This window comes from Priapulus caudatus, unplaced genomic scaffold (assembly GCF_000485595.1).
Source record: "Priapulus caudatus unplaced genomic scaffold, Priapulus_caudatus-5.0.1 Scaffold1941, whole genome shotgun sequence".
Taxonomy (NCBI): Eukaryota; Metazoa; Priapulida; class Priapulimorpha; order Priapulimorphida; family Priapulidae; genus Priapulus; species Priapulus caudatus.
This window is the reverse complement of record NW_014579002.1, coordinates 16468-29454: the sequence shown is the minus strand read 5'-3', so window position 1 is coordinate 29454 and position 12987 is coordinate 16468. Positions and strand designations below refer to the sequence as shown.

The 12987-nt window shown below is 50.0% G+C and overlaps 1 protein-coding gene and 2 long non-coding RNA genes across 4 annotated transcripts in view; 2 read left to right on the top strand and 1 right to left on the bottom strand.

Moving 5' to 3' along the window:
- The window catches only part of LOC106817946, a 10836-nt gene extending 6326 nt beyond the window's left edge, over window positions 1–4510 (top strand). Inside the window, exon 2 of the long non-coding RNA XR_001395130.1 lies at window positions 3940–4510. This is a non-coding gene — a long non-coding RNA (uncharacterized LOC106817946). The remainder of the gene's footprint in view (window positions 1–3939) is intronic.
- A 146-nt stretch (window positions 4511–4656) lies between these two features.
- Window positions 4657–7173, top strand: LOC106817945 (D site-binding protein-like). The gene is made up of 2 exons (XM_014822653.1): window positions 4657–5338; window positions 5416–7173. The coding sequence occupies exons 1-2, from the start codon at window positions 4657–4659 to the stop codon at window positions 5784–5786; spliced, it is 1053 nt and encodes a 350-aa protein (XP_014678139.1). The 3' UTR covers window positions 5787–7173.
- A 287-nt stretch (window positions 7174–7460) lies between these two features.
- The window catches only part of LOC106817947, a 12861-nt gene continuing 7334 nt past the window's right edge, over window positions 7461–12987 (bottom strand). The window contains exons 4-8 of one of the 2 annotated variants that reach the window (XR_001395131.1): window positions 8831–8994; window positions 8488–8702; window positions 8048–8227; window positions 7736–7867; window positions 7461–7608 (exon numbers count right to left, since the gene is read on the bottom strand). This is a non-coding gene — a long non-coding RNA (uncharacterized LOC106817947). The remainder of the gene's footprint in view (window positions 7609–7735; window positions 7868–8047; window positions 8228–8487; window positions 8703–8830; window positions 8995–12987) is intronic. The other variant, XR_001395132.1, reaches the window with a different exon arrangement.

Genomic DNA, 12987 nt, shown 5'->3' with positions numbered 1-12987 from the left:
TATGTGTTATGTATGTGTGGATGGGTAGAGCAGGTAGGTGTTATGTGTTATTATGTGTTTGTGTGTGTGTGGGTAGAGCAGGTGGGTGTTATGTGTTGTTATGTGTGTTTGTGTGTGTGTGTGGGTAGAGCATATAGGTGTTATGTGTTATGTATGTGTGGATGGGTAGAGCAGGTAGGTGTTATGTGTTATTATGTGTTTGTGTGTGTGTGGGTAGAGCAGGTGGGTGTTATGTGTTCTTATGTGTGTTTGTGCAGGGTTCTGCCCACAGTGGGCGGCGGTGGGCGGGTGTGCCCGGCACTCGCGGTTGCCGCCTGGCACTATATATCTCCGCCCGGCACTAATTTTTGATATTAAAAAAAAGCGAAAAAAAAGGTGTGATATATGGGCTTTTTATTGCTCAGAATGCAGGAAATTGAGTTTCAGACTATCCAAAATGAAAAATTTCCCGGGGGGGCATGCCCCGGACCCCCCTAGATTGGCTTCGCGCCTACGGCGCTTGCATCGTCGCAACTGGATGAGCCCGGCACTAAAAAATCCTGGGCAGAACCCTGTTTGTGTGTGTGTGGGTAGAGCATGTAGGTGTTATGTGTTGTTACCTCTGCCAGGGGCGTGGCGGAGGTTATATTTTCACCGGCGTGCCATTGAGTGTTGGTTTGTGTGTGTGTGTGTGTTACCATGCACGTTTCAGTTCACTTCCGCAAGGTGCGCTGGCTGTAGACTTACAAACACAGGCTAAGGGGCAACCACAGTCCTCCCTCACCTGCACGCTCGCACTAATCCGGATCCAATTAATTATTTAATTAATTAATTAATTAATTTTTCCACTTAATTAATTAATAAATTAATAAAAAATTTCACATTGAGAGAATTCAGCTGCCTTGGCGGAGGTCTGTGCTCTCCGAGTGCTCTAGTTATGTGTGTGTTTGTGGGTAGAGCAGGTAGGTGTTATGTGTTGTTATGTGTGGGGTGGGTGGGTAGAGCATATAGATGTTATGTGTTGTTATGTGTGTGTGGGTGGGTAGAGCATATAGGTGTAATGTGTTGTTATGTGTGTTTGTGTGTGTGTGGGTGGGTAGAGCATATAGGTGTTATGTGTTGTTATGTGTGTTTGTGTGTGTGTGGGTGGGTAGAGCAGGTAGGTGTTATGTGTTATTATGTGTGTTTGTGTGTGTGTGGGTAGAGCATATAGGTGTTATGCGTTGTTATGTGTGTGTGGGTGGGTAGAGCAGGTGGGTGTTATGTGTTCTTATGTGTGTGTGTGTGTGTGTGGGTAGAGCAGGTGGGTGTAATGTGTTATTGTGTGTGTGTGCGTGTGCGTGTGTGCCTGTGGGTGTGGGTGTTCGTGTGCGTGTGCGTGTGTGCCTGTGGGTGTGGGTGTGCGTGTGCGTGTGCGTGTGTGCCTGTTGGTGTGGGTGTGTGTGTGGGTGGGTGTGTGTCTAGATGCATGGGTGTTATCTGTGGGTTAGCTTGTAGCTGTGTAGCTGCTTTACTTTCAAATATCTGATACTTTTATCTCATTTGAGAAATGGGTAATTCTGATATTTATACTTCAGTAATAAAAGAAACGATGTAGTTTTTACAGATTTTTGTAGATTTGTATACGAATTTCTCTACAGTTTCAACCTGCGGCGATGCAACACGTGTAANACTACTATATTGTTGCTACTACTATATTGCTACTACTACTATATTGCTGCTACTACTATATTGCTGCTACTACTATATTGCTACTACTACTATATTACTACTACTACTATATTGCTACTACTACTATATTGCTACTACTACTATATTGCTGCTACTACTATATTGCTGCTACTACTATATTACTACTACTACTATATTGCTACTACTACTATATTGCTGCTGCTACTATATTGTTGCTACTACTATATTGTTGCTACTACTATATTGCTGCTGCTACTATATTGTTGCTACTACTATATTGTTGCTACTACTATATTACTACTACTACTATATTGCTACTACTACTATATTGCTGCTGCNATAGAAGTAAGGAGCGGGTTGTTTGGGTTATGCAGTGGCTGGTTTAGGTGAGACAAGAGTAGGGAGGGTGGGAATTTGTGAATACAAGTAAAGAGACGTGGATATTATGGCGCAGAAATAGGGAAAGGATGGTTAGGGTACGTGTGTGCACATATAGGCAAGGGTGCTTAGAGTGGGTATAGAATCAAACAGGGGATGTTAATTGGGGCTGAAGGTAGTTGTAAATGCATACTAACACGTAACGTAACGTAACGCATTGTAACGGAACCGAATTTACCATGACATAACGCAACGCAACGCAACGTTGCATAGCATTACGTAACGCATTGTAATTAGTTACACAACACAGTACACTCAAACCTGCGTGTACTGCGTGTCCTGCGTGTTCACTCAAGGAAAACTCCAAGCCAAAGCTACTACTGCTGCTGTTGCTGCTACTGCTGCTGCTGCTGGTACTACGACTACTGCTGCTGCTGCTACTGCTGCTGCTGCTACTACGACTATTGCTGCTGCTGCTACTACTACTGCTGCTACTGCTACTGCTGTTGCTGTTGTTGTTGTTGTTGTTGTTGTTGCTGCTGCTGCTGGCACCACCATCACTATATCTACTACTATATTGTTGCTACTACTATATGCTATTGCTGTAGTGTTAGACACATCAGGCGCGTATATACACATCTCCTGCTTACACTGGCATCAAACGTGTTGCCACCGTTACCGTCCGTCACGTTAACGTTGCATTATTCCCCATTACCCCTTCTCCCGTTATCCTCGTCCCTTCCCTCCTCCTCTCCCGCCACCCCTCTCCCCTCCCCTTCCTCTTCTACCTTTATCCGCTTCCCCTGTCATCCTCTCACCATCTCTCTCATTCCCCCTTCTCCCTTTATCCTCGACCCCTGTCATCCTCTACCTCCCTTTCTCGACCACCCTCCCTTTAGTACTACCATCGCTATATCTACTACTATATTGCTGCTACTACTATATTGCTGCTACTACTATATTGCTGCTACTACTATATTGCTACTACTACTATATTGCTGCTACTACTATATTGCTGCTACTACTACTATATTGCTGCTACTACTATATTGCTGCTACTACTATATTGCTGCTACTACTATACTGCGTGGTATTGCTGTGGTACTGCTAGTAACGCTAAGGGACTATACCAGGCGTGTATGTGTATCAAGTGTCCATAATAGAGACTCTATTATGGATTCTTGATACACATGTCATCTCCCGCTTACTGTTACACTGACATCACATGCCACCGCCCGCGACATTAACAATGCCTTATCGCTCCCCTCTCCTTCCTTCTTCCTTCATCCTCTTCCCCTATCTCTCCCTCACTTTCCCCCTCCTCCATTTATCTCCCCCTCTCCCTCTCCCCCTCTCTTCATCTCACCCTCTCCCTTCATCCTCTCCCCCTCTCCTTCCTCCTCTCACTCTCCCTCCTCCCTTTTCTCCCCCTCTTCCTCCTCCCTCTCCCTTCTCCCTTTATCTCTTCCTCCTCCTTCCACCTTCTTCCTTCATCTCTCCCTCCTCCCTCCCCCTTCTCCCTTCCTCTCCCTTCATCTCCTCCCTCCCCTCCCTCCTCCTCCCCCTCCGCCCTCTCCTCATCCTCCTGTCATCCCTCTCTCTCTCCTCCCCCTCCTCCTTCCATCTCCTCCCCCTCTCCCTCCTCCTCTCCATCTCCCTCCTCTCTCCCTCCCCTCCCTCCTCCACCTTCTCCCCTATCCCCCTCCTCCCTCCCCCTCTCACTTCCTCTCACTCCTTCTCCCCCTTCTCTCTTCATCCTCTCCCCGAAATAAGCAAATTAGTCTCTGTGCGGCCGCAGCAGCAGCAGCAGCAGCATCTGAAGCTAACTGGGGCGTCGCTAATGACGCCACGGACTCACTAACGAACGAACTGCTGCTCTCACTTTTGCAGGCGAACAGCACCGTCGACCGATCACGTAAGAGCTGCTGCTAGCAAGCACACACGCACACACACGCACGGAGAGGCAGAGAGAGAGAGAGAGAGGCAGAGAGAGAGAGGAAGAGAGAGAGGAGGAGGGGGGAGGCGGTGAATTCTGGGCAGCACCACATGGTGACCCATTTACGCGAGCTATAAATACGTGAGGCGTCGGACTACTACTACGTGTCGGCTGCGTCCACGAAAGAGAGAGAGAGAGAGAGAGAGAGAGAGAGGGAGAGAGAATAGGCGCTCTGCCCCTCAGCAACCACCCTCGCACCGCCTAGCACACTGAGAGAGTGAGGGGGAGAAGGAGGTGAGGGAGAGAGAAGACTCTCTACCCCTCAGCATCCACTCTCGCACCGCCTAGCACAGAGGGAGAGAGAGGGGGAGGAGGTGAGGGAGAGAGAACACTCTCTGCCCCTCAGCATCCACCCTCGCATCGCGAGAGAGAGGGGGAGAGAGGGGGAGAGAGAGGAGGAGGAGGAGGCAAGGGAGAGCAAGCTCGCTTCCCCAGCATCCACCCTTGCAGCGCCTAGCGCACACAGAAAGAGAGAGAGAGAGAAGGCGAGAGGAGATAAGAGAGAGACTCCCCGCCCCCCTCACACTCGAGAGAGCGAGGGAGCGACGGAGCGAACGAACGACGTAATGGCGGCCGAAGACAGCGACACCAGGGGGCGCCCTAACGGCATAATGGCTCGCATCAAGACAGAGCGCGACGACACGCCGCCACCGCCGCCGACCGCGGCGCCGCCTGACGGCGACCATAACGGCGTCAGCGACGACGATGATGGACCGCTGGACTTCTCGACGACGGGGCGTCATGGCGCCGGTGGCGGCGGCGGCGGAGGCGCGCGTAACGGCAGCAGCGACCAACGCCGGGACGCCGACTCCGTAAGTTCCGCGGGGAGCCGCGATAGCCGCGACAGCTTCGACGCGCCGCCGCCGGCGCCCCCTGCCGACGCGCCCAATGGGCTCCACCTGGCGGCCTTCAGCAGCGCGATGTACGGCCAGCAGGGGGCGCACGAGGCGGCGGCGGCATACGCCGCGATGGGAATCGTCGATCCGCGGAAACAGTTGAAGCCGACGCGACCTTTTAAAGCGTACCCGCGCGACCCGCTCTCGCTGCCGCTCGGCTACTACGGAATCCCGTTCAGCGTTCCCATCCCGGGGATGGAGGGGATCATGCCGGGCATGTCCGGTGGCGCCCTCGCCGGCAACGAACTCTACGGACACTACATCAAGCGGCTGCAGCAGGCGCAGGAGACGCTGCTGAAGGGACAGATGGCGCCAGCGGTCGCCTCGTCCACTCGCACCCCGCTGCCGGCGCCCCCTCCCCCCACGCGGTCCCACGCCGCCGCGCCCGCCGCGAGAAGCAGCGCCCCTGGCTGACCTCCGCCGCGACGCCGCCGCCCGCCAGGCTCCGGTTGCCAGCGATCGGTCCTGCCGCAGACGACGACGACGAGACGATGCACTCGGAGGAGAGCGCAGACGACGCGGCGGCGGACCGCCTCAGCGGAGGCAGTGGCTGCAGCACGGGAAGCCACGACCGCGGCGGAGATGGAACCGGAGGCGGAGGAGGAGGAGGGTCGAGGAAGCGCGCGCGCTCGCTGCCGGACGACTCGAAGGACGAGGCGTACTGGGAGCGGCGGCGGAAGAACAACGAGGCGGCGAAGCGGTCGCGGGACGCGCGGCGCGCAAAGGAGGACGAGATCGCGATACGCGCGGCCTTCCTCGAGCAGGAGAACCTGAAGCTGCGCGTGGAGGTCGCCTCGCTGAAGAACGAGACGGCCAAGCTACGCTGCATGCTCTACAACAGCTAGGATGCACGCGCGGCTAGGATGCACGGCTACGCTGCATGCCCTACAACAGCTAGGATGCACGCACGGCTAGGATGCATGGCTACGCTGCATGCCCTATAACAGCTAGGATGCATGCATGGCTGTGATGCATGGCTGGGCTGCATGCTCTACAACAGCTAGGATGCGCGTGCGGCTAGGATGCACGCGTGGCTGTGATGCACGGGTGGGATGCACTGTTATGCTGCATGCTCTACAATAGCTAGGATGCACGCTCAGCTGTGATGCACGGCTTGGACACATGGCTGGGATGCACGGCTGGGATGCACAGTTGGGCTGCATGGCCAGGTTACACTGCATGCTCTACAACAGCTAGGATGCACAGCTGGGATGCACAGCTATGCTGCATGCTCTACAACAGCTAGGATGCATGGCTGGGATGCCTGGCTATGCTGCATGCTCTACAACAGTTAGAATGCACTGATAGGATGCACCGATACAGGGCTACAGGACTAGGCTGCACGTCATGACTAGGCTGCACCGCATGAGCAGGGATGCACATCCACACTAGTCCTGCTGTTACGTCAGCTACTGCTACTGCCACTGCTGTTGTTGTTGTTGCTACTGTTGTTGCAGCTGCTGTTGTATGATGATGATGATGATGATGATGATGATGCTGTCAGGGAGGAAGAGAATAACTGCGCATGCGTGAGGCAGTCGTGTTGACGACAGAAGCAATGCAGAAATCCAGACAACCGCTCATTTGTTGACGGAGGAGCGACGACAGCGCCACCGCCGCCGCAGCCGCCGCCAGCGCCATCATCGATTGATTGATATCTTGAGCTTATGTATATCGTACGTACGGTAGCTGTGCTACTGCTGCTGCTGCTGCTGCTAGTGGTGGTGGTGGTACATAGACATAGGCTCAATTATTGAGCCGCTGCTACCACTGCTCAGCGTTGATGCAATGCTACCTCTTTATAATTAACCCTCCCTCCGACTACACTAACGTGTTAACTGGAACGCGTGCACGCACGCACGCACGCGCGCGTGGTCGGACAGTATTCGTAAATCAGTGCGTGCGTGATGTTGCCAGGCAGGGCTGCACGCACGCACGCACGCACGCATGCACGCACGCACGCGTGCACGTAGCGTGGGAACGGTTGCTGACTATTTACACACGACCACCGCGCCTCTGTATCACATATCAGCAGCGTGTCTGCATCGTCCGCATCTATCTGTGTTTGTATCTGTGAGTGCCTGTGTGTGAATAGTGCGCACTGGCAGCACCACACCGTGTAGTAGCTAGTAGGGATGGAGAGGGAGAGAGCGAGAGAGAGAGAATAAGAGTAGGAAGAGAGAGGGGAGAGAGGGCGAGAGTGAGAGAGGAGAGAGAGAGAGCGAGAAAGCGAGAGCGAGAGAGCGAGAGAAAGGTGAAGGAACCCTCTTTCACGCAGTCCTTGTACAGCCCAAGGACGGATTTGATCGATAGCTGTAGCCCACTCTGTCTTGACTTCCACCCCGCTTTTTGGAACTGTAATCCTTGTATTGTGAGGATTGCTTTTCCTAGTTTCAATATGTGGCTGTCTGACCCTACACCGTAAAAAAATAAATTCAGCTCATAATTATTTAATCAGGCCTTCGTTTGTAACTAAATACTAAAGATATCAAGTATTATATATAATTTACTTGCCAGGAAAAAGTCCTGCGTGGTAGTGTCGGCCATTGAGTATGTCAAAAAGCTTGTCGACAAAGCGGCAGAACCATGCTGTTGTCTTGGCTTCGTTAGGTAGGATGCCAAACTCCACTAACACACTCAGTCCCAAAGCTGTGCTGTATAAAACAGCTTGAATAAAAAGCAGAGAGTACATTAGTGAGTGTTAAAATTGGTTGAAATAAGTAAAGTAATTAGTGCATATAAATATTGCATAATGGACTATATTTGTTACACGCGAGCATAGAAACTTATGTACCTGTGCAGCCAGCGACACCTTCATCTTTTCAAAATTGCCTGGGTTGACATGGGCGTTCGTGAGCTTCGGTGCCAGTTTCAATACCTACTCATCCTGGTACTTCACCAGCTACCGAAGATGTGACATGGACACCTGAAATATCAATTGTGTGATGTTATGAACTTTAAAATAAGATGGACAAATATGTGCAACCAGCATCAGATATATATCTATTGACATATTAGAGTATTATTATTATATTAGACACTATGTAAATGAATTTAAACGAAATGTAATTTTGTCTCTAAGTATTGTGACTTCTAAGCATCAAACCTGACGAGTAGGCAAGTTCTCTTGCTGGACCACAGATTCTGGCAAATATATGTCCAGCGTTTGCAGTGCATTTCGTATATTTTTCAAAAGGTGTGGCACATCTGCTATGAAGTATAGCCACTGGGGATTCTCAGGAGTGGAAGAGACACCGGGTGTGGAATTATTTCAATCAGGCACTCGCTGTGAATGGAAGACATATTTAGGCAAATATGTTAAATACATTTTAGTGGGTATAGTATGTGGTACAATTTGAATATCTGATATAACTGCGCATAGTTCAAACTAAAATCAAACAAGTGCTGCATGAGCGACAGTGCTCATCTGAACTTAATTGTCAGTATAATTTGTTTTCCTTGTTTCCGCAATTATATTGAATCACACAAAAATGGACACCTTCTTTGCTTTCATTCTTATACAAACTATATATGTATTTTTCTTACCTATTTAGGTATATTTGATCTCGCCGCCTACATTTATCATGTTCGGAGCAGCTGGACCATGTTCCGCTTCGGAAAATTCCATTTGGACGTACGATCCGCAGTGGTGCCCATCCAGAGAGTAGCTGCAGAACTTGTAGAGGCGCTGTTAATCTGGATGTGGGATCACTGCCCTCGCAAACTCTGTCACCTCTCGCGGAGGACCACAGAGAATGTCCCTGATAATGTAATTGATCAACATAAATTTACAAAATTTCATAATTAACTGCACACGTTTAATGTTTTGTTTGTTTCAACATATATATGTACGAAATTAACCTTTTTTATATTTTATTTATCTACTTACTCGTAGTGCGGTATCCGCAGGTGGCAAGGTGGCTCCCACTCGCCCCGGATTGTCGCGGGAAATCGTTGGGCCTCGTAGGCCTCAACGAGTGCACCCGCACCCTCTACGTAATTTTGGACAAACTCGTCGAGTTTTCCATGTAAGCTGTCATCAGCTTGTATAACCTGTTAAATGATTAAATTATGCATAAGCTCATTGTAATTTTATTAGCGTGCGTCCGTCCGTCTGTCAACAGTTGGCCACAAATCTAAACGGCTCGACGTACAGATTCGAAAGTCAGGACGTAGGGGGGTAATCCTAAAAACGAGTTGGCATGTCGAAGCTGGGGGTCAAAGGTCAATGTGTGTGTGTGTGTGTGTGTGTGTGCGTGCGTGGCCAGTGTGCACATGCAGCAACACACACAACTGCCTGCATGCAATTGTTTACTGAGTTGCGACTCCCACCCGTTTGTTGACTTATATACCTCATCATCCAGTGCACGGGCCTAATGCCACGTGATTACATGTATACCTCATCCAGTGTACGGACCTAAGGTCACATGATTACATGTATACCTTATCCAGTTCACGGGCCTGAGGTCACGTGAATAACCATGTATGCCTCATGCACTTTTCGGGCCTAAGGTCTCGCGATTGACTGTGTATACCTCATGCAGTGCACGGGTCTATCGTCACGTGATTAAATGTATACCTCATGCAGTGTAGGGGCCTAATGTCACGTGAGTACGTGTGTATACCTCATCCATTGCAGGGGCCCCAGGTCACGTGTTTAAGTTTGTATACTTCATGCTATGTAAGGGGCACCTCAGGTCACGTGATTACGCGTGCACACGTGTGTGTGTCTCGTGAAATGGAAGGCAGAGAATTATTGGCCAAAATGTTGTTACTCGTCTACCTCTGCGTGTGTCTTAGCGCGCGCGCGGCGCACGAATGCGTGCGTCATTGTTTTTACGTTTATATTATTACTATTTTGTTAGCGTAGAGGGTACGATCTAACGGGCCCACCGTCATCACCACCCAATCATCTATATCTATCTATAACAAGCGTCTGATGACGCAATGCGGATGTCGTTTGTCGCGTGACTTGGCCGCCACGTTGGTCGTATGTCACATGACTTGGCCGACATGTTGGTTGTTTGTCACGTGACTTGGCCGTTTGTCACGTGACTTGGCCGCCATGTCGGTCGTCCCACGAGGTTTTATCACGAGTTAAAAATGACGAAGTTGGAAATTATTCCAAGAGGCACATTATTTTATTAGTTTGATTAACGTTAATTTGATACGTAGGCCACGGACGTGGCGGCCACCTGACCCCATTTGTTGGTGTTGATGTAGGTTAATACGCGGTTATTATCAAATCATGTTGTTATATATATATATATATATATATATATATATATATAAATATTGATCAGTGTACCTCTCAACACGGCTCACTGTCGGACGGATAGACGCCACTAGGTGGCGGGCGTGTTCTGCTGGCAGTATTTCACAGAGGCTGGGGGATGTACAGAGACAGAAGTAACGGTTTGCCCGCTAGATGGCGCTCTCGTGTTAGTCACGTGGACGCAGTGCTTTACTTCGTATCCTACCTCGAGATCTCGCGAGATCTCGCGATAAATAAACGGGCAGACGGAGCCCTACATCGTCGTTTTTCTAACGAGACAACATTTCCTGTTGTTCCTGTTTCTACCTCGTCCTCCCACGAGCTTTTGTGCTAAAGCGAGCTTATGAGGTGGAGTTGTAGGACCCTATACGAAATGCCTACAGGAGGGTGTGAGTAAGGAAGGGGAGGGGAGGGCGTGAAATAAAGACATCGCCACCGAATTAACCTACCCACCCATCGCGTCACTGTCAGTCAGCAGTAGCCAATAAGCGCTGATATAGCGCGTTTTAAAAACAACACGTGGCTACGAAGTGCGACAAAGTCGACAAATTAAAGTGTAAGTATACAAGTGTACTTAAAAAGGGATGCATGACGCTTGTCGTTGATTGACCTAGCAACAGTATCCAGGGGCGGGTAGCGGTCGTCAACACAAGACGAGTTCTTCGTCAGTGAAGCCGGATCATTGATCGGTCAGGATGGGATGTCGTAATGTGGAATTCTCTAATGATAATTGTGTTGCTGCTGCCATTCGTGCGTGCGTACGTTGTTGTACCTTTGCTCTTCAGCCGTCCACCGCAGAAACTCGTGCCTGCAGAACGTGTAACGTCATGCGCTTGTACGCATGATACACGTTGTTAACAGTAGTTGTTATACACGTTCATCTGTATATATATACATATATTATATATATATATATATATATATATATATATATAAATATAGTCGTTGCGATGACGTCACAGTAGTATATGCAGTATGTTTATATGTGTGCTCATGCATCAAGCTCTTTCTACTCTCTGTATGTCCCACACAGCTTCTATCCTCACTGCCTCCACCTGCGCACGCACATGAGTTCAGCTCCTTCTCCTCCTCCTCCCCGTCCTCCTCCCGTCCTCCTCCTCCTCCTCCCCCTCCTCCTCTTCCTCATCCTCCTCCTGCCCCCTCCTCCTCCTCCTCCTCCTCCTCCTCCTCCTCCTCCTCCTCCTCCATCTCAGCGCCCATCGCTCCGTCGTTGCCCGTAGAAATGCTTTCGTATTTGTGAGACAGAGCTTGGTCATTTACGGTTACCGTGACGATTGTAAATGAATTGCAAAAATCAATAATAACATTGCTACCTCAAAACCCACGATGAGAGATCGGTCGATCGATCGATTGATTGATTGATTGATTGAATGTTCGATCATGTTATTAATTATTGAGATAATAGTTTTATATACTACGTGTACTGTTGATCTATGTATTTATCGAATGGTATCGGATGGTATCAGATTGTATCGGATGGTATCGGCAACAAGCCGCGACGTCAGCTTCACGGTTTAAGTTTTGGCTGCTGCCGATGACCGCCATATTATCGTCCATGTTGTCGGCCATGTTGGCAGCCATGTTGTCGGCCATGTTGGCAGCCATGTTGTCGGCCATGTTGTCGGCCATGTTGACAGCCATGTTGTTGTGACGTAAGCAATAAGGCGAGTAGTGGCCATGCCTCGGTTTCGCGCAAAAAATGTATTTTTTTCCCTGTATTGTTTTATCGCGTGTATGGTGGCGCACCCTAGGACTAGTGAGTGAGGCGCGCGCGTGGGGCTGTCGTACGTGGGGGTTGTGTGCGTGTGCATCTAACCCTTAGCTGTGTGTTAGAAGCACAAGTACTGCTGCCACGACCCACTGCTGTCACGTGGCCGAGTGAGTCACGTGCAGCCGATCACACTTTGTCTCGCGAGAAACCACGAGAGCCACGTTTGTGTTTATTCACGTCGAGACTACATGCAGGCGGCGATGTTGAAACGAACGTCGCTTGTTTTTGGCATGAACGTACGAGGCGCCCCCGCGCGGTGTCACAGCGAGGGTTAACCGACGTAATATCGAGTTGTATATTTTTGTGATAATTGCGGTGAAAAGTGGAGCTGTAGTTAATAAAGAGGCGTCGGTACTGCTGCTGCTGCTGCTGGTGCTGCTGCTACTGCTGCTGCTGTTGGCGGCAACGCGGTACCGTACGTCATTCGCACGCACACGCCACGCTCTTACTGCTTATATATTTAGGTCTCTCTGTCTCTCTCTGTCTCTCTCTGTCTCTCTGTCTCTCTCTGTCTCTCTCTCCTCTCTCTCTCGCTCTTTCCCCCTCTGTCTCTCTGTCTCTCTCTCTATCTCTCTCTGTCTGCCTGTCGCTGTGTTTCCCTGTTTTCCTTTCTCTCTCCCATTCGTTCGCTTTCCCTCTCTGATCCCCTTCTCTAATTCTGTCTCTCTCTCCCTCCCTCTCTTTCTCTTTTCTCTCCCATTCGTTCGCATTCCCTCTCCGCTCTTCTCTCTCTGTCTATCTCTCTCACCTTCCCCCTCTCTGTCTCGCTGCCTTTCTCTCTTTCTCTCTTTCTCTCTCTGGTTGTCTGTCTGTCTGTCTCTCTTTCTCTCTCTGGTTGTCTGTCTGTCTGTCTCTCTCTCTCTCTCTCCCTCTCTCTCTCTCTCTCTCTCTCTCTCTCTCTCTCTCTCTCTCTCTCTCTCTCTCTATCTCTGTTTGTCTGTCTCTTGAACCCTTTTCCGGCCCTCATCTACCCCTTGGT